Source organism: Olea europaea, chromosome 18, assembly GCF_002742605.1.
Source record: "Olea europaea var. sylvestris chromosome 18, O_europaea_v1, whole genome shotgun sequence".
Lineage (NCBI taxonomy): Eukaryota > Viridiplantae > Streptophyta > Magnoliopsida > Lamiales > Oleaceae > Olea > Olea europaea.
This window is the reverse complement of record NC_036254.1, coordinates 25,517,656-25,540,011: the sequence shown is the minus strand read 5'-3', so window position 1 is coordinate 25,540,011 and position 22,356 is coordinate 25,517,656. Positions and strand designations below refer to the sequence as shown.

General features: G+C 33.6%; 2 protein-coding genes across 3 annotated transcripts; both read left to right on the top strand.

Annotated features, from left to right (window-relative positions):
* The first annotated feature begins 291 nt into the window (after window positions 1–291).
* Window positions 292–1,768, top strand: LOC111366541 (cold-regulated 413 plasma membrane protein 2-like). Of its 2 annotated transcripts, XM_022987278.1 has the most exons (5): window positions 292–400; window positions 484–674; window positions 996–1,103; window positions 1,188–1,258; window positions 1,365–1,768. In XM_022987278.1, exons 2-5 carry the CDS (start codon window positions 499–501, stop codon window positions 1,616–1,618), a joined length of 609 nt encoding a protein of 202 aa, XP_022843046.1. In that variant the 5' UTR covers window positions 292–400; window positions 484–498; the 3' UTR covers window positions 1,619–1,768. The 2 variants fall into 2 exon arrangements, with proteins under 2 accessions (XP_022843046.1, XP_022843047.1); XM_022987279.1 differs by lacking the exon at window positions 292–400 and having other exon boundaries at window positions 426–674.
* Window positions 1,769–2,783: 1,015 nt separating this feature from the next.
* LOC111367939 (oxygen-evolving enhancer protein 1, chloroplastic) lies at window positions 2,784–4,551 on the top strand. Its single transcript, XM_022989066.1, has 2 exons — window positions 2,784–3,124; window positions 3,611–4,551. Exons 1-2 carry the CDS (start codon window positions 2,885–2,887, stop codon window positions 4,364–4,366), a joined length of 996 nt encoding a protein of 331 aa, XP_022844834.1. The 5' UTR covers window positions 2,784–2,884; the 3' UTR covers window positions 4,367–4,551.
* Window positions 4,552–22,356: the final 17,805 nt, after the last annotated feature.

The following is a 22,356-nucleotide window of genomic DNA, read 5'->3' as shown; positions in this document are numbered from 1 at the left end:
ACATTTCTCTCTTGAAAATATTACAAATTCTCTTTCTTTTTGCAATTTTGCATGTGAAACCATTTAAACATTTTTTTTTTGGTCATAAATTAGAATTTCTGACTCCATTTGGACACCTAGTATTCTTTCTCAACTTTGTCTAAAGGTCATTTTAATAGGATGTTACAGTATTATTTTGCAAGACTGAATGACATCCTATAAAAAAATTTTGAGTACAAATTTTGTTTTGACCAAAAAATAAAAATTTCCCTAAATTTCGTGTCATCAGTTATTCACACAATACATCATGCATGGTGAGAAATAATCCCGCCTGCGCCACTCAAGTAAACAAGTAGTTGGATCCGTAAATTCGCACTGTTTTCCGCAGCTGCTCCACTTGTCTTGTCCTAACCATGCCTTGGTATTTACAAAAGCCTTTAAAAACATTGTGTTCATAAAATAACACTCATATTCATAGTTTGATTTTTTTGAGTTTTGATTCAGATCTGAAAAGTAACAATGGGGAGAATCGACTATTTGGCTATGAAGACAGATCAAGAAACGGCGGAATTGCTCAATTCAGATTTCAATGAACTCAAGATGGCTGCCAAGAAACTTATTGATCACGCTACCAAATTGGGTGGCCTTGGCTTTGGCACTTCTTTACTCAAATGGGTTGCCTCTTTTGCTGCCATGTCAGCGTTTTATCTCATCCTTCTAACAATTTTAGTCAAATCTATCTAATTGATTTGCTCGATGACATACTTGTTGATTTCGACAATCTAGGTTCCTCTGATGTTATTATGATTGTTGGTTTGATGAGAATTACTGAATTTTGATGTTTTTATGTTCTAGTTGCGGATCCAAACCCGTAATGTGAATTGTTGTCAATTCATGCCCATATTCTTTTGATGTCTTTAAGGAAACTGGCAAAGTACATTGATGATTTCCAACGTAACTCAATCTAGGATAATATCACTCACTGTTTCCTTTAACGATATTTTATGGATTTGCAGTTATTTGTTGATCCTAGATCGAACGAATTGGAGAACAAACATGTTGACTGCACTTCTGGTTCCTTATATTTTCTTTAGTTTTCCTTCGGGATTGTTCCACTTGTTAAGGTAATGGTCTCTACCTGGACGTTCTACTTTGTCTCCTTCGACCAAAATAATTTTTTTTAGCAAGTAGTTGGCATTGCGGTGTAGGGGTGAGGTTGGAAAATGGATTGCTTTCATTGCAGTTGTACTAAGGCTTTTCTTCCCTCGACATTTCCCAGGTAAAATTGAAGTTCTATTTGTAAATGATGTATGTGACTCTGTCCATCTATTACTGTTCAAATGGTTAAGAATCGAATAAATAATTTTGTCTCCCTGATATTCCAGACTGGCTGGAGATGCCCGGTTCGTTGATTCTTCTTTTGGTTGTTGCTCCAAATTTCTTTGCTCACTCTGTGAGAGACAGCTGGGTTGGCGTCGCAATATGCCTTGCCATTGGTTGTTATCTGATGCAAGAACACATCAGAGCATCTGGTGGATTCCGCAACTCCTTCACACAAAGCAATGGCATCTCAAACACGATTGGCATTATCCTCTTGTTAGTGTATCCCATTTGGGCTCTGGTAGTCCGTGCTGTCTGAATCTTTAAGTAAAAGTATTTGCTTTTTTTTCCTATTTGTTGGTTCCTTGGGTTGTAAAACTGAATGTAGCCAAAATATTCATTCGATGTGACTTTCACTTGTTATTCTCAAGAAGCTTATGATTCTGCTTTGGATAATTATCAATTCTTTGGAACTTCTTCTAGTGATCATCTTTATATTGAAGGGATTTTGCCTTTTAAGATTTCTTTCAATTTCATCAAGTAATTTCGGGGAATTTGATATCCTTTCTTGAATGCGTGCTACACTGATGGCATGAATTGGGGTATGTCTCCTGCTACTCACGAGCAATCCATGGACAGCAACATATCCCAAAATGAGGTTTTCGGTGATAGAAGGGATAAATTTGCGGCAAGTTCTTCCCGATGTGTTTCAAATTTAAGTCGGGGAATGATTTAAAATGTTTCTTTAGTGCCTATTTTTGCCTATTTGCTATAATTCTCTCAAACTTATAAGTTGGTCAAAAAAATCATTTTTATTTATGCATTTTGTAAGACCTACAACTTTTATTCACATTTTGTGGGAGGCGCAACTTATAATCTCCAAAAAAATTTATCAAACACACTCTTGATACCACTTAGAAGAACTTTGAAACAAAGCACAAATACCTGGACCAATAGGGATTCTAATTCTTGTCTAGGGATTACCTAAATGAAGAAATATGCGAGTTCGTCACTAAGCAATGACTCCTAAGAAGTTTGACTTTCTTGGACTAATTGTTATCGTGATAATATTCAGGAAAATACTATGCGTACACAATGGTGTACGCACAACATTATTCCAAGCATTTCCTAATATTCAATGTAATTATTTATAGAAGGAACTCGTCAGTAGCAAAATTCAACCCTGTGAGGCCTATAGATTGTCGAGCAAATGATACCAAAGATTTAGAACAAGGAATCTTGACCACATATCAATCTATCTTGCCGGATTACTCAAATGGAATTAACCCTCATTTTCTTTGTCTTTAATTTATTTATTTTTTCCATTATGATTGAAGTAGCTGTCCATCAGTGTCCTGCCCAGATAGCACAAATGAAAATCTTTATCCAGAATAGCAGGATTGCCACGTGGCAAGTTAGAAAGCCACACACACTAACTCAGAGCAACTACCCTTATCCTATATCTTATCCTACACACATCTAAGCCACTAAATTTATTTGTCCATACAAACAACTTCTGATTACTACTACTACTACTACTTTGTAATAAGCATAGACACAGAGTAAGATAGTGATCAGAAACAAAATGGCCACCTCATTACAAGCAGCTGCTACTCTGATGCAACCAACCAAGATTGGTGTCTCAGCCAGAAATAGCCTACAGTTGAGATCTGTTCAAAGCCTCGGCAAGGCCTTCGGTGTTGAACCGGCTGGATCGAGGGTCACCTGCTCTCTTCAAGCTGATCTAAAGGACTTTGCTCAAAAGTGCACTGATGCTGCCAAGATTGCTGGTTTTGCTCTAGCGACTTCTGCACTCGTTGTCTCGGTATGTAACTTTTAGTCTCTCTCCGAGATTCTTATATCTGTACCTTTATAAAGATCATTCTAACACATTAATGGCATGTTTGATGAGGTGACCTTGTAATGTCTATTGTATTGTATACTCCATTTATAAGATAGATGCACGTAATATCAATTGTGTACTCTCGACCAAAGAAGAACTGTATTCCATTGGACATCTGATAATTTAACAAATCAAAACCAGGTAAAAGTTTTTCTATTGTGCTTATGATCTAGAATACTACAAGAAGAGAGAACATTTTGGTAATGGGGGCCTCAAGCAAATTCTATTGGATCTCTGGCTTATTTCAATCAGTAATAAGCCTGTCAACACCATGTTTCTTCCGAAAATTTTAGTGAAGTCTGACTTAAAAAATATTATAATGCAAAACATTATGATTTAGGCAGACGGCAACGAATATATTTTCATTGCAATGGGGAAAGTTTTAAAATACCCTTGTTGGTCTTACAGGGAGCAAATGCTGAAGGAGCTCCAAAACGGCTGACCTACGATGAAATTCAAAGCAAGACATACCTAGAAGTGAAGGGAACTGGGACTGCTAACCAGTGCCCAACAATTGATGGTGGTGTTGACAGCTTTGCCTTCAAGCCAGGCAAATACAATACCAAGAAGTTATGCCTGGAACCCACTTCATTTACTGTGAAGGCAGAGGGTGTGAACAAGAACGCACCCCCTGAATTCCAGAATACAAAGCTCATGACCCGTTTAACCTACACCCTTGACGAGATTGAGGGACCCTTTGAGGTATCTCCGGATGGCACTGTCAAGTTTGAGGAGAAGGATGGAATTGACTATGCTGCCGTTACAGTGCAGCTTCCTGGTGGTGAGCGTGTGCCCTTCCTCTTCACCATCAAACAACTTGTAGCATCTGGCAAACCAGATAGCTTCAGTGGAGAGTTCCTTGTGCCATCATACAGGGGTTCATCCTTCCTCGACCCAAAGGGAAGGGGTGGATCTACAGGTTATGACAATGCAGTTGCATTGCCAGCTGGTGGAAGAGGAGATGAGGAGGAGCTTGAGAAAGAGAACATAAAGAATGTTTCATCTTCAAAAGGAAAGATCACCTTGAGTGTTACCAAAAGCAAGCCCGAGACAGGGGAGGTGATTGGTGTATTTGAAAGTATTCAGCCATCTGATACTGATTTGGGGTCAAAAGCCCCCAAGGAAGTGAAAATTCAAGGAGTCTGGTATGCCCAGCTTGACTAATAGCGTTCTAGCATCAATGTACTAATACTTGCTTCGAATTTTTTTGTAATTGAACGGTTCATAGAACTGCGCATTGCGAAATTGGAGAAGCATCAGACTATTATCTTGCTTGTATATTATTCTGGTTTTTTGTGATCATTCTGTGAAATGATTAATCAACGAAAGCTTCAGAAAAGTTTTCTTCATACCATCAATGTAAACCTGATGGAAATGGTACGAGATTGCACATTACCAATATGTTTTACTTGGCAAGATAAAACATATCATGTTGGAAGTAGGAATTTGGATGGAATAAATATATTTTTCATGGAAAATATTGGCAATCAAACACACCCTTAAATCTTTTAAACAGGGCAAATAAAATGCATAGCATGTTATTTTATAATCTTAGCATCTGAATCACAAGAGATGAATGATGGGTTTCAGTAAGATCAAAGTTCATATATCTGGATGGCATTTGTAGACGGGGCAACTTTTAAAATGGCGGGATAATTGATCCAATTTTCCACAATGGCCTTTTTTATTATAAATACTATTTTACCCTTACTATAATTATTTGCAAGATGTATCTTATATCTTTGAGGATTTATTAATCAGGACCTATATCTATATTTTTCAATCTTTCAAATACTTTTAAATATTCTTTATATTTTAGTACTTCAAAGATCCTAGACTGACCTTTCTTGGTTATATATCTTCGAACTAATTTTTCTAAAATTTTTTCTTGTATATCTCTATATTTAGTTATAATATCCTCTACCTTTGTTATTTCTCTACTCGTTCTTACAGAATCAAATCATATATTATTTTTTCAATCATAATCTATATCTTTATATAATTCTTCAATTTTTTCTTTGCCAACAAGAAATATATCTTTAGATTTTTCAGCTAATTTAAATAAAAACGAAACATCTTTTTCATCTAAAAATAATATGAGATTATTATCATTATTAAAAGTGGATGTGGATGCTTGTGAATTGTTCATCAGAATAATTAAAGCATAAGCATGCAAGAATAAGTAAATAACTTATAGTAATCAGATGGAAGTAAACAGGCTTTCCCTCCAGTATGATCTTATAGATGCTTTGCATGTACTTAATCAATTTTCTGAATCAAGTAAAGATTTAAAATGTTTTTGAAATCATTTGGGTCCACAACTGCTTCCGCAAAAAAACTTTTCAATTAAGGTTGCATTTCTCATTCTAGAGAACTAGCCGTGTTTCCACAGACGCTATCTCACAGTATGCAGAGTCTCTGTTTTCACCTCTATCCAAACTCTTTTCAGAATCAAGTTCCTACTCGGAACGAAATTTTAAAAAATAACTCACACACAAGGTCCTACAATTTTGTTAAAAAACTGTCTTTTTCCCTAAACCATTCATCAAAGACGGGTACTTTGGCATGGCTAACATCCATTCAAAATCAATATTTTGAAAATCTTTTAAAATCTTTATCTGTACTGCCGAGGAATCATGAGAAACTTAACGAAATCCTTTTATGAAAGTTTTGTTGAATATAACAAACTTTACTTTGATATTCATAAACTGAAATAGTACATGCTTATAATTTATATTTACATACCTTTGGTACTCACCTTATGAAGTTTAGAACTCCATAAGTGATTACCTTATTACAAACTTTGCTATCTTCAAGCTATTTAATATTTTTCTGAATACAAGTGGTGTATACAGATTACGAAGGATATCTCTCTAAGATGTGTTTATTCAGAGTGTTTAAGAGATATGTTGTTTCGAGATGTCCTCCTTCTTCCTCCTCGCCTCTTTTTATAAAAACTTTTGGGAATCTTATCTTGACAGGTGTTTTTCACCTTTCATTGTTAAGTAGCTAGGCCATCTTATTTCCACCGAATTTTTCATTATCTTCTTGCTAGGTGGACCTCTCCTTTTGAAATTATATGCCTTATCTTTTGAGTTTGTCTGCCACTTGTGACAACTGGTAGGGAGTAGTTACAATTATGGAGACTTTTCTTGTACTATCTTCTGTTTTTTAGTATCTACTGTTTTTCTTTAATAAATTTCTTTATTAAAGTAGTGATAAAAGGCTACTTTTGTCACCATCATTTTTCCATTCTTGAATCAAAGAATTCTGCAGGGAATTCTTCACTATTAAGATATGCTTGACTCATATCTTCAACTACACAGTATTCAAAATGGTGATCACTGTAGTTCCAGAGTAATTTGCATAGTTCTTTAGCCATATCTTCTGATCCATGCACTTGGTTAGAAATAATTGTAGATAATAAATGGTCGAGATAACAAATATCTTCTTCCTTGGTGGCCATACTTGCATTGGAATAGATAATATGATCTTCAGATGGATAAACCCATATTTTTTCTTTCTCAGTAATTATCTGAGTTACATGTTCAAATATCTCTTTGTACCATTTTGTTCTTCTGTAAGGCATCATATTTAGAATATCTTGATATCCATTTTTAACAACATTTTGATTGGTTGGTAAAAAATGTTGATTTGTAAGTCCCATTTTTATTACATAGAACGATGGATGCATATATTCAAGAACGAGATCCATTCCACAGTTGCTGAATGGAATCTGATATATATATTTGTTGTCTTGACAAGTTCAGTATATCTTTTAACAGCTTTCCTGATGTTGGCTGGAAGCTGAGTTATTTCTTTGAGATCTTTGCTAGGATATATACAAAGTATATTTCCTATCTCAAAACAATTTCGTATCCAATTGGTTGGTGCTCCTGGATAAAAATTTATCTTGTTGTATTTTGAATAGTGGAGAGTCTTCATCCACTTCCCAATCTCCAGATACCAATCTGATAAAATATTGAAAATAACAATAAAGAGTATTACTTCTTCATGGTTATCTTTTCTGGAAATTTTTGCTTCATGGCATATCTTGACAATATCTTTTGGATCTATCCTTTCAATAAAAAGTTTAGATTGAGTTTGGCTCTGTGAAGAGCTACCTTTTTTTTTGATATTTTGAATATCTTTATTACTAGTAATAGGTTCAATTTTTCCCTATGAAGGGGTTCCTATTACCTTCTTTTCTTTCCCTTTATCCTCGGAGAGAGCATTAGTATTCACAAGTCCCTGCGAAGGGATACTAGATTTGGTACAAGTAACTTCTGCCTCAAGGGCTATATTTTTACCTCGAAGGCTATCTTGGATATTTTGAATTTGTGTTTCCAAATAGGAAACTTTTATCTCAAATATTTGGACTTTCGCCCCTAATTGTTCTAACTCCATCCCTGCTAAGATAATCAGAAAGAAAGTTAGTTTTACCTTTTATGTATTCAATATCAAATTTGAAATATGATAACCAAATTTGTATCCTAATAATATATCTATTGGTAATAGATGGATCAACATTATTTTTCAGAAAGACTTTAACTTGAGTATTATCAGTTTTAATCAAGAACTTCTTTGATAACAAATAATCTTCATATTTTTGAACTCCTCTTTTTACAGCAATGAGTTCTTTTCTATTCGTCTTATATCTTGTTTCAATTTTTTTGAACGTTCTTGATGTATAACATGCAAGTATCTCAGGACAAGAATAATTCTTTTCACATTTATATTCTTTATGATTCTTTTTAACCTTTAATGCTGCTCTCCAGTAATAATCTGAAACATCAGTTTCAAGGATAAAGAAATATTCTACTTGTGGTATTACAAGTTTGGGCAATACCTTTAATTCTCTTTTACTTTCCTTATATTTTCACAATCTTGTTCTTCCCAAGACCACATTATATTTTTCCTTAATTTTGGAAGAAAATAATTTTTCAATTTGGCACAATTTTCAATGAATCTTTCAGCATAATTCAATATACCAAGGAAGCTTTGTAATTGTTTTTTATCTTTGATTTCTTTAGGAAATTTTTGAAACTTTTCTCCAATATGATATTGCAATTGCAATTCTCCTTTTTTTTTTTATAAATAATCCTAAAAATTCCATTTCTGTTCTAGCTATCTCAGCTTTCTTTTAAGAATGTGTAATACCATATTTTTTCATAATATAACAAAATTTCTCAAGATGTTCAATATGTTCATCAATATTATTTGAATGAATAAGTAAATCATCTACATATGCAATACAGAAATGAGTAATTGGTTTGATTACCTCATTCATTCTTCTTTGGAATATTTGTGGTGCATTTTTCAACCCAAATGGCATTACATTTCATTCGTATTGTCCTAAAGGATTGGGGGTACTAAATGCAGTTAATGATTTACTTTCTTCTGTAAGCATGATTTGCCAAAACCCTAACTTACAATCAAATTTTGAAAATATCTTTTTGTTCTGTACTTATTTAATAAGGGTGTCCTTATTTGGCAAGTAGTATCCATCAAATTTAGTAACTTCATTTAATTTTTTGTAATTTATCACCATTCTGGCTTTTCCTCTTTTTATCTCACTATGTTTTCTAACCATAAAGGCTGTGCTGCTATGTGGACTTTTACTAGGTCTGATTAATTTGGCTTCTCGCAATTCTTTTATCTGGTCTTTAAATTCCTTTTGGTCATCTACACTCTATTTCATGAGTTTGACTCTAACAATAGTGTCTGGATTGGTTAATTCTATCTTTGCCTTTGCTTTATCTGTATTCCATTTTTCTAATGGATTTTCAGAATATGTTTTAGAAATTTCTTTTTTCAGTTTTTCTAACCTATTTTCTGTTGTCATTTTTAAGACTGTAATTGGTTTAAATTTTTCTATACTTCAACATCCACCATGCTGGGTTGAGGAACTCAGATAGTTTATATCTGTATATGCTATTGTGACAGCCTTGTTTATTTTTGGTGTAAATATTTTGTATGCACAAGGAGTTGTGAACATATAATTATCAATATATTGTGTAAATGGAGCATATTGTAATAGGAAATTTTGTCCTAATAAAATATCACATCCAATTGTAGTTGACATATATATTGTATCAACAAATACTTCTCTAAAGGAAATTAGAAAGGGTACTTGTGTAGCATATTTGCTGTATATTACCTTATTTCCACCTGCTGTCGTAGCGGTGACTATCTTCTTTGAATTGTATATCCAATTTTCGGATGGTAGTACATTTGGTAAGTATAAACTTATTGTACTTCCTGTATCTAAGTAAGCATGAAATTTAACTCTACAATAGCTTTTATATTAAGTGCAATTTCAATATATGGACTCATGGGGTTAGTACTTATTATTCTTTCCATGATAACAATGATTTCATATTTTCATCTATTCTTGATATGATGATTGGGTTATCATCAACTGTTATCTTTAAATATCCTTGGCAGATTTTATAAGGACTATATTTCTCAAGAAAGTTCATTCCTAATAGAATATGTGAACGACCTACTCCATATAATTCATCTTTATATAGAATTATTTTTTTAGTATATTCTTTCTGATCCTCTCCTATAAGTATAAGAGGGAATTTAACATATTTTCTTATTTCAAGATTATTTCCTAAATAATCCTTAAATATATATGGTTCTACTATTTCAAAGTCTATTAAATGACTAACAAATTTGGCATTTACATGACTTTTATCTGCTCCAGTATCTATGAGGACAAGAAGATTCTTCTTGTATCCTTCTTGATTTACATATCTTGTCTTAATGTAATATTGCGAACTTGATGGTTCAGCAATACTTAAATTCTTAAGTCTGCTTATCCTAGAGTCTTGTCTAGAGGGAAATCTTGCAATAAGATTATCTCCTTCTAAACTGACACTATTTCTTCTTATTAATTTTCCTTCGGAATTAATTTCTTTAGCTTGTTTATAGAAATCAAGCATTATTTGTTCTGGTATAGTTACTTCATGTTCTTGGTATTTTCTAGGAGGTATATATTGTGCTAATTCCTCAAAATCTTTATGTATGATAATATTATCAGTTATTTTTCTTAAGTTGTTATGATGGCTAGTACTAAAAGCAAAAATTGATTTTATGCTTATACTAATAGCCTTAATTCTTCTTAACATTTTTAAGTTTCCAATTCTATAATATAAATTGAAACTTTGGTCAATATTTTCATCATTTAATGATATTGCAAAATTTGGTTTTACTGTAAATATTATCTTTTGATAAACTAAGTTTCCTACTACAGTTCCTAATAGAGCATCAATAGGATCTTGTAAGATTCTATTGTCCATGCAAAAAATTTCAATTGGTATGTTCATACATTCTCTAAAAAATCCTTTTATCATTATCTGGACTCTTCCTAATTCAATACATTTTAATTTGTTTCTTATGTTTTCTGGAATTTTAGATAATTTTTGTTTTACCCATTCTTTTGTGATTATAGGAATTCTTGCTTTTCGTATAGCATCTTCTATATTTATAGACATCTCTTTATAATTCATACTTACAATTGTTTTATTTACTCTTGGTAATATTCCTAAGAATTCTTGATGGAATATATCTTTTTCTTGTAGGTCTAATATTTTCTTCGTGATACCTGTATATTTTTTAATATCAAAGGTAAATTTCTTAGTTTATACTTTCCATAGTGTCTTCAATTTCTTCAGTTGTTTCTATTTCTATTTCTGATTGTTGTATCTCTTGATTTATATATACTATCTCCTCATAATTTTCCTCTGATGAGGATGTATTTAATTCATAAATGCTACTGCATTCACTACTTAAATCTTCAAAATCTTCAATTGGTTCTATATCACTATCATTTTGAAAATTTTCATAAATCCTAAGAGTTTTTATATTCTGTCTATCTTTCTTTTTCGGACATTGAGGGGCAATGTGTCCTTCTTCATTACAAATAAAACATCTACATTTTTTTAATATTTCTTGGTTTAAGCTTTTTATTCCAATTTCTTTTCTTGAAATATTTTTTATGTGGTTTAAAATTCTTTTTTTTTTGAATTTTTTGTAGTTTTTGAATTTTTTATTATATTTCTTATATGGTTTATATTTCTTCTTATGACATTCAAATTGTTCAACTTGGCCAATATCTTTATAACAACATAATAAATTCTTTCTTATTTTATATGCTTTTTTATTTTCTAAAGCTTCTATGCACTATATGCCTATTATTCTTTTTGTAAATTCAATTCTACTTCCAAGACTATCTATTTTTACTCCTTCCTCTTCTCTTAGAGGTAATAATTTTTCATATTCTTTTAATAACTTAATTCCCCATGGGAATGGTAACTTAGTAAAGTAAGATCTTAATATAGGTTTATTTTCTTGAGAATCTCCTTGGTTTAATATATAGTATAATTCTTCAAATTTACATGTGTATCTTTCTAACTCACACATGTTACATATCTTTAAATTTTCCATTGCTATCATTTCTTAATTATATTAATCTTGTTTTCTTTCTTCTTCATTAGAAGCATATCTATCTCCTAAGAATTCTGTTCTTAAAATTTTTTCAATTTTTTTTAATATTTCTTGTATATTTTGTTCATTTAAAGTATTCCTATTATCTAATACTTCAGTTCTACCTGCTCCATACTTTATTCTTCCTTTAATAGTTTCTAGTAATTTTCTCCATCATTCAGAAACAATTCCTCTGAATGTATGTTCGATAAATCCAAAAGCTGTATATGTTTCCCATTTATTAAATTGTATTGCTAAATCTGTGCTTTTCATCCAAATTTCTATAGCTTTATTTTTATCTACACAGTATAGATCTAAACATACACATGTTGTGTGGATTGGTTCATTATAGGATTTCATGGGATTTATTTCTTTTATGGATTGTTTTCTCACATTTTCAGTATATTTTTCCTGTGTTTTTCTATATTGATTAATATCAACCTTATCAGGTATTGGGGTACCATAAGGATAATCATATTCTTTATCACTACTGAATTCTACTTTTATATTCTGACTTGAAGATGGATTAGTATTCATTTTTGTATTTTCCATTTTTTCAGTTAATTCTTCTAACTGTTTTTTATATTCTTCATACTCTTCACCTGTAGATTCTAAGAATTTTTGTTCTATTTCTTCTACATCTATAATCATATATTGTTTTTCTTCATGTTTTTTCCCTTTATTATTTTCCTTTTGTGTTATCCTAAAATTTTGAGGTGGATTAATTATAATCCTATCTTTTCCTCTAAGATTTTTATCTAATAAAGCATTTCCTACTTGTAGATTATGTTCTAAATTTTTTAATCTTTTATGTATATCCTCAAAACTTTCATTTGTGGTGTTTTTCGATAGATAGAGATAACTAGGTTTTTTATGTTTTTCAACTTTTTTCAAAAATTTTTCAATTATATTTTCTTCATCTACTATATTTATCATTATTTTTGATTCGAAACATGGCTCTGATACCATTTCCTCGGAGTGTGCAGCGGAGGGGTTAAAATTTCTGAGCCAATTAAAATCTTCATAAGTATTTAAAATATCACAATAGAATTTATAAAATTCACTATTTTTTATTAATACTTTTTCTTCAATAATTATATTTAGTTTTTTAATTCTTCTTCTCAGATTAAGAATTAATTTATATATATCATTTTCTGTTTTGATTGTTCTATTATCTATAGAAACATTTTTATTTTCTAATTTTGGATCTAAATATTCTGTAAAGAAACCTTTCAGATCTTCTTCTAAATATTCTAATTCATTTTCTGTTGCGTTTTTTAGATCAATAAAATTTTGTATAATATTTGGGTTTAAATTTATTAAAGATTTTTGATCTATATTTCTTTGAGGACCTAATTGAAGGTTTTTATACATTGTAGTGGCTTTGGTTGCAATTTCACAATAAGGGGTATTTTTGGAAAAATTATTGTTCAAAGGCTATTCTTCAAATGTTTATATTTTTTTGTCTAATCTTACAAAACTCCCTTTTATTTAGACTATCTAGAGGCATTTCCTCATTTGCAGACTTCACCAATGAACTGCTTTCTAAAGAGTCACCAAAAATCTTTAGAGGGCACAAAAATAATCTTTATACTGGACTGGTACATTTTTAACAATAAATTTTTTTAACCTAAAAAAACTATAATGCTGTTAAGGGATAAAATCTCATATCGAATGAAGATGAAAACATAGACCAACTTATAAAATTTTGGGTTATTCCTCTTAAAAAGGTTGATATATTAAGATGAAATGTCAAGTCTTAACATAGTATCAGAACCTATTAAACTCCAACAAACAATGTATAAAATCCCAAGTCGAATAAAGATCAATTTATAAAGTTTTGAGATACTCATCTTAAAAAGGTTGACCTTTTAAAATGGAATCCCAAATCCTAACAAATAATGCTACCTTGGAGAGCTGACTATGTTTAAAATACTCTAATGATTAAATATCATGTTACATTATGTCAATTATTATGTCAAACTTTCTGTTTATATAGCAAGATTGTAAAAACTAATGGGCTTGGAGGCTTGCCCCCTTCCCCTCCGCCGCCTACCCCTGAACACAGTCTTTCCTTGAAAGAATAGAGACCGACTTATCTTAAAATAAGCTTCAAATGTATGATTTTATGTTGGCTTATGTTGATTTAATAATTACATTCTACATCAATTACTTTTCAAAACAAGTTGTTACATTTGTGACAAATATGGTTAAATGCAAACAGTATATTCTACTTAGGTTTTAAAGGTAAACGGTACTAACATCATAAACCATTGCAATTAGGGAGAAAAAAAAAAGGGAAGAGAAGATTAGTGTTGGGAAACAAATATGATCAATTTATTATTGTAACTATTAATAGTCAAGATTCTAAAATGTGTAATGGGTGACAATGCATTTCGATCGAGTATCAAGCATTACAAGCATATGCATGCCTTGTAAAACATATGCGTAATTATGCGTTATTCAATTTTTAATATTATTTTAAATATTCTAAACTGGTACATAAATAAATGCATTCTTTGAACTTTGTACATATTCTTCAAAATTTCAGAAAAAAAAATATATTGCTCAAAATAATGAATAAATAAATAAATAAATTTCAAATTTTCAACAAAAACATATTGCTTAAAATCATAAATGCTATAATTACTTGGTAATCAATTTTACAAGTTTGATTCTTTATCGGATTTCAATTCAGTCTCATTTTCTTTATCCAAGTCATCTTTTGTGTCATTTGATGCAAAATCATATTTATCGAGCTTCCTTATTTCAACTTGTGAGTTTATATTACCTCTTGTAGATTAAAAGATATCATCGTTAACTTCCTCATTATCATCACAATCATCAACAATCTCTGATTGTGCATTACTAGCCTCACTTGCTAGTAAAATTAGAGGAAGACCGAAGGAGGCTTGGACTTGACGTCGATAATTTGCAAGTCCACAAAAAAATTGTTTTGTTATATAATTCATGGGTTTGTGTGATTTGGGCTGATTCAATTTTTTTAGAGGAAATTTCATCCAATACAATTATTTTATTCTAAAAGTACTATAATCTCTACAGTAAAATGATAAACCAGTAAACTAGCTTACTTTTCAAAGTTAATTAATATATATGCTAACATCACTCCACCAAACAAGCCTTACTAAAATTTGCTGCCTCATCAAGTATATCTTCTCCTCCTAAATTTAGCTGTGAAGCTTCATATTATTGCATTAATCCTTGGACATCTTGTCTTAGGTTTTCTTTGCCTTGCCCTTGAAGTTGTTAAAGACATATATTCCATATATACGATAATCTAATTATTGACAGTGTTGGCATAAAAAATCAATGAACACTTCAAATTTAAATATTGAAAGAACACTAGTGTATTATGTATATGTAAAATAAATTGTGCAGCAGGTATCTGACAACCCCCGTGTCATCTTAAAAGTGGGTAACTTGCAGTTCATGGCTTGAAGCCACAGAATTTCATGATTTTCACTTATTTAGATGCGTAACAGATTTTAACTTAATCAAACACTGGTAAGAGATCATAGAAATTTATTTATTTTTCGTTTAATTAAGCAAGGGGTATAAAATAATAGTCCAACCTACAGGTACGTAGTATCCTTCTTGTCTCAGTAGTCTAAAAGAAGAGAAACGTCATTAAGTATGTTGTACCCAAAAACACAAGTGTTGGTTGTTATATAATATAGTCGAAGAATTGTTTTAATCTCCTGTTGAACAGTGGTAGTCAATTCCTACCCTCTGGATGGAATCAACTAAAATTAAACTTTATATTGGGTCATCTTCTTTCAATTCTAATAATATTTATGTGATCAAGTTTGTGGAATGTATCATACACCGGAAGATTGATGTGATGGCATAAAAATTTGATGCAGTCAACTCAAGGTCACACTTGGTTGCACAACTATACAAGCATGGGTGCGAGAAGCAGGTAGAAGGTTATGAGATACACTTCGACTTGGTTCCACGGAGTGTGAGAAGGGATAGGAAGATGAAGGGATTGATTAATAAATGATAGACGATTTTAACCTTTCTTGTGCATAGTCATCTATAGCGTAGTAATCAGGGCTGAACAAATGTTTTTGAACTTTTGCACTTCGGTGGTTTAGGTTTTTGTATGATATGGATCACGGATTGACCCATTTTGTCTAGCTGCTATGAAAATCCTTTATTTACAATAATGCTATTTTATCTCTTTACCGTAATTTCGTTATTCATTATGTTGTGTTTGATGTTAAATTCAATTTTTTGTTGTTCATTTTATTAATAATGATTTTTAGTTGTTGATGCAATATTACCATCCACGATTTCATACATATACTGTGGAACAATGCATTTTTTTTAAGCCTAGCTCAATCATTTACTAACCAACCTTAAGCATGCATTATGTAAAAGTCTGATGTCTCGGTATCATATTTCTGTCAGTAACGTGATCTTATTTTTCCATCTTCACTTTTACTACTGCTAATAAAAAAAAGTTTGAATGACATGTCGGGAATTCCATTTTTTTAATTGACCCAATCACTAAAAATGTCGGTGTATGTGTCACAAACCAACACGTTGAATAGACCCACCTGTAATACAAGCCGTTGAACAAACCCATCTACTCCAATAATTAATTAAGGGAATACGCGTAAACTAAATAGATAACAATGTGATACAACACAATATTCAAAATAATTAATAGCATTAGAGAAATATAACCAAACATATTTGCCGTTAATGCTATTCAATAAACATACATGAAAACAAATAATAGTTATCAACGTCTACATGAAATATGTTATATTCCAATATTCATTTCATTGCAAACATCTGTATAAACATCAATTTTCAGCAACACATTATGTTGACCTCAAAAAGTGTACCTCTAGGTGGCCAACAGATCCCGAGACCTCACATCTTAACAAGCCATTTTCCTGCAAACTAGGACAGATCGTTAGACACACGTGACCTTCTCCGGTAGGGATGGAGCCGGCTGTGCATACTCTGACAGTTAAGTCAATTAGGGAAGATGTATGTGAGTGTGGGAGAGCTTATAACGTGAACCTTTAATATCAAATAAAGGGGGTTGGATTCGGGAGTAAATAAAATGTAGAGAGCAAAATTATGGTATCAAAGTCTAAACTTGTATTACCTCTCATTGACACTAATTGTGAGCTTTTATAGTATGAAATAGTGAGTGAAGACCGTCAGATGAGGATACACGTGGCTTCATCCATGTGGGCACAACCTCCCATAATGGGAATCAATCATAAGACTTTAATGGTAACATCAGCTTGCTTTTCAAAATTTATAGGTTGCGGCCATAGATTCAACCAATCAGGTTGGCGGTGGCGGCGGTGTTAAGGAGCAATCAAATCAGTCGTGTCGCTAGAGCTGATTTAGAAGCTCTTCTGTCAATCAACCTCTTTATTAATTTCGTCGCTTTCGCCTGGGTTCTTGTGGGTCGGTCCACCCCCACTGGTTCGGTTGTGTTGGTTCGGATAGGGGTGGGTTCGATTAAGGATTTCATCATTTGGTTCGTTATTCCATGGGTTCGATCGGAAAGGGTACGAAGTGCCTGTGGTCTCACCTGCCATGTGGCATTTTAGGCTCCTATGACGAATGTGGTATAACAATAGTCCTCGAAGTCCATGTATAAGAATTTATATAATGCGTGGACTTGAGAGGTTGGGAAGAAGCAAGAAAAATGAACTAGATATAACAATAGTCCCCGAAGTCCTTGTATGGATATTTATATAATGCGTGGACTTGAGAGGTTGGGAGGAATGAAGAGATGAATGTGGCCCTTGGTAGGGGCGACCATTGGAAGAAGCAGCCCTTCGATATTAAACATAGTAGGAGCCGGAATGAAGACGAAGTGATATTCCTGGTGGCTTGAATGTCGTGGGCATTAATTATTGTTGACTGTTGTGCTGTCGCTTGGTTTTTCCCAAGGTGGTGTATATCGTTTCCAACGTAAGTTGTTGGACACGTGTTTTGATTGTGGCAGTAGGAACTGAAACATCAAGCATATTCGATGGTCCCGATTTCATCGCCATATGAACGATCAGGATCTCTGCAATAGGATGGCTGAGAATGGTCACCGTTGTCTTTAAAAGGGGGTTTTCGCTTTGCACGCTTATTGTGTGGCATGATTCGCGTGATTTTGTGTATATGTTGCATTCAGTTAGAGTACTTGTCATTGGTTGATAATAATTGGGGTTAGTGTAATAGATTGCTTGGTTTTGTAGATGCTATGGAGTGTATAAGCGACAGGAATCGTGGGCATATTATGTGGTTTTTTCATATCCATGGGAATCGTAATGTAGTTTTACTAAAATCTTCTTTGAAGGCCTTGGGGGCAACAGAATGCCTTGGGCTCTCTGGTGGATTTTCGTGCTATGTTGCAATAGTGTGGGATGACATTCGAGAAGCCCTTAGTGTCACTATGTGGAGCTTCCCCTGAACAGCTACGTTGTCATTTTGCCGGACCTTAACAATGCAGAGTATATTGTAGCTGTAATTTTGAGTTTTAACATAGTCCCGAGGGTGTATATAGTACCAAGGGTCAATATATGGAGCATGCAGCTAAAAAGGGAGAGCTCCAGTGGCTTACTTGCTACGTAGTTGTATCATGTAGTGTCTTTGTATTGTACTTGTTGTAACTGTCCTTTGTAATTAAAACAATGTATTGTTCTCAATTGTCAATATACAGAATAAAATTTGTTATTTTTGTTTTACTCGTGTTATGGATGCAATTTTGCGAGGCGTATGTAGAAATCAAAGTTGAAGTTAGGAGATTTTCACTTAGTCAAATTTGGTTTTGAACTGAGTAGAAGAGGCGATGCCTGACGAGGCGAGCCACTTGTACTAAGTGGAATTCGGCTTTGAATCGATGAGGAGAGGCAATGCCCATGATGAGGCGGGCCTATTTTACTTGGTCGAATTCGAGTTTGAACTTGTGAGAAGAGGCGATGCCTGACGGGGTGAGCCGTATATACTTAGTCGAATTCGGCTTTGAATTGATGAAAAGGGGAGATGCCTATGCTGAAGCGAGCCTATTTAGCGTATTGCAATTCGAGTGTGAAATTAGGAGAAGAGGTGATGCCTACAAGGTGAGCCTATTGTACTTGGCTGAAATCGATTTGAATTGACGAGAAGAGGCGATGCCTATGACGAGGCGAGCCTATTTTACTTAGTCGAATTCGGGTATGAATTGACGAGAAGAGGAAATGCCTATGACGAGGCGAGCCTATTTTACTTAGTTGAATTCGGGTATGAATTGATGAGAAGAGGCGATGCCTATGACGAGGCGAGCCTATTTTACTTAGTTGAATTCGAGTTTGAACTTATGAGAAGAGGCGAGCCTGTTGTACTTAGTCGAATTTAGTTTAAATTGACGCGAAGAGGTGATGCCTATGATGAGGCAAGCCTATTTTACTTAGTTGAATTTGAGTATGAATTGACGGGAAGAGGCGATGCCTATGATAAGGCGAGCCTATTTTACTTGGTCGAATTCGGGTATGAATTGACGAGAAGAGGCGATGTCAATGACGAGGCGAGCCTATTTTACTTATTCAAATTTGAGTTTGAACTTATGAGAAGAGGCAATGCTTGATGAGGAGAGCCCACTTGTACTTACTCAAACTTCGCTTTGAACTGACAAGAAAAGGTGATGCCTATGATGAGGCGAGCCTATTGTACTTAGTCGAATTCGGCTTTGAATTTAGATGGGGTCGCTGTGAAACTTCCAAGAGAAGTTGCGTAACGTCATTATGATTTGACAGCGTCGTCGGTTCCCAAGGTTTATTTGATTTAGTGAGGTGACGGTAGTTAACATCTGAGTTGTGTGAGCATTAATTGTGCAATGATGATAAGACTATAGTTGTCAGACGTTTGGCGGCCCCATTGGAGAGCGGATGATGCACGCTTTAATCGTAGCCGTTGATTCAAAATTTGATTATGCGCCTTTTCATTTCAACGAATTGGATTATGATCCAGATGTATGACCACGATCGCCAGGCGCATGAATCGAACTGCGCATCCGTCGCGTTTCTACCTATAAAAAGGTTTGGGGTATGGAGATGTCGATTTCTTTTCTCCATATTGAAAAATTTGAGACCTGAATGCTTTGCCTTTGATTTCTTTGATCCCTTCTCATTGTCATTATCTTTAAATGGTTCGTGTATTTGTGAGTAAAATAAGTTTAGCACTTATTTTTGAAGTTAACTTTAGTTATGGCTTCTAGTTCTGGTGAGAGAATTTCTGGGGGGTTCTTTGAGTCAACAAATATGGCCCGTATATATGTTGAGGCCGGTTTGCCTCCTCCATTCCAACATAGCGAATCATGGAGGCAATGGGCCCCCCACAGTGAGTGGATGATACAAGAGGGACCCTTAGATTTTCGTGTGAGGTGGGGGGCTTCGCTATGGCCCTCCTGTATAAAGGAGAGCGAGTTAGATACCTTTAGGGAGAGGTACCATATCCCAGACAATATTGAAATGTTTGTGCTAAATCTTGACAAAAGAGCGTGTTACCCTATAGAGGGGTGCGTTACAGTGAGTGAAGCTATCCTTTGTAAGGGGATGAAATTGCCTCTGTATCCATTTTTTAGGTATTTGCTAAGGCAATATAATTTGGCCCCAACCCAGTTGGTATTGAACGCATGGAGCTAAATCGCAGGGGCCTTTCTTCTTTGGAAGGAGGTTACTCTCGGCGAGGATATGCCTCTCCACGTCTTCCAAACTATTTTCCAGCCCCGGGCTTCTAGTGGGGGGAGGATAACAAGGGTTGTATTGTACTAACACTTGGGTTCCGCATTCCCCCTTCATCTGGGGGCACTCCTACGTCAACGAAAAATTGGAAGTCATCATGGTTTTGGATTAGGCCTGGGCATTGGGTGGGTCAGTGTCAGTCCAGGTTTTTCAATGCCCATAACCAACCATTATGCTTCGGGTATTTCGCAAATGAAACCATTTAGGTCTTGGTAAATACTGGAACCAAACCCAAGCTCGAACCGTCGGTTCCGATTCGATTTCGATTCTACCCATAACATTTTTATATACATTTTTTTTAATAAATATTTCACAAAGATTCTTTTGGTACATATACGGATATACCTAATACGCTATTACTCAAAAATATATGTGCAATGGAGAAAATTCAGTTAAAAAATCTTCAAAAAGCAAAATATTGGATACTAAAAGTCACGAAAATAGGAGGAAAAAAAATCAAGAATGAAATTGTAATTTGAGAAAAAATTTATTTTTCTTAATAAATCTTATTCGATCTCTAAGAGATACATACTAGACATATAATTTATTTTGAACAATGCTTGAATTCTTCTACTTGGAAAGCGATTTGATATAAAAAATGATAATTAAATATATATAACTAATATAATATCAAAAAATTAAGCTCCACATATTAAACTCACTCTATTTAAATAAAAAATAAATATTTAAAAAAAAAACCACGAACTCATGGTAACAAAAAGGTACAACACGGTGCGAGCAATGAATATATCAAATTCAATTGCCATGCATTATGAAAAAATTAAAAAAATCACTTAAGTTTATTAATAATACAAGAAAGTAAAAATTTTGAATTAAAAGAATGAATATTTTGATTCATCAACTTTTATTACAATATATTTGAAATTTTTGATTTATAAAAAGCTCAAACTATAAACATTAACATATAATAATATCTGAGATGCAATAATCTGATGTAAGGTGAGATATAAAAAAGTAAGAAACAATCTTATTTTTTTAATGGTTAGAGTTTACAATTTTAGACGAATTACTATCAAAATTAGGATTTTTAAGTTTTATATTTTTTTTCTAGCCAATAGATTATAGATAATTTATTGTTATTATTATTATTTTTATAAAAATCGGCTCCATTCGAGTACCCATGATTCTGGTCCAGGAACCAAGAATCGAATCGAACCCATTCAGTTCTCGATTCTCAGTTCCGGTTCCTAATTTATTTTTTCAAGAACCAAATCGGAACCTCCGATTCTGGTTCGATTTCGGTTCGGGAGATTCAGTTCTGGTTAAAATGCCCAGGCCTAGGGGCACTCCTACGTCAATAAAAACTTGGAAGTCATCATGGTTCTAGGTTAGGGGTCGCTGGCAGACGGTGGAGGGGGATGCGGTCCAGCATATAACTGTACTGACCAGTATCACGAGAATAGTGAGTCCAGTTTCGTTGAAACTTTTGTTGTTGATATTTGGATTTTCTGGCGTTTGTTTCTAAGTAACTCCTTGTGCAGCTGCAGTTGACCGGTTCGAGCTCCAGCCTTGCGAGTTGGCTATCGTTAAGGCTATATATGAGCTTTCTCCCGAGAAGAGGTTTTTCAAAATTGTTATTGGAAGGAGGAGCTTGTTTGTGACAAATCTTCTAATGACGACCAAGGGTAAGAGCATCGCTTAATCCCCTAGAGCATTCATTTATGCAGTCCTAAATGTGTGATTTGTTCTTGCAGAACAACACGATAGGAAAGAGTATGTCAAGCTTGACATGTTCTTCATGGGGCGGCTTGCCGAGGAGAAGAAGAAGAAGCCTTTGGGTACTAGTTCTAGCACTTACAAGAACCAAAGGGATGAACTGGCCAAGCTATCTAAGCTGAACCTTCCTCATCCTCTAGAAAAGAAGAGGGAGGA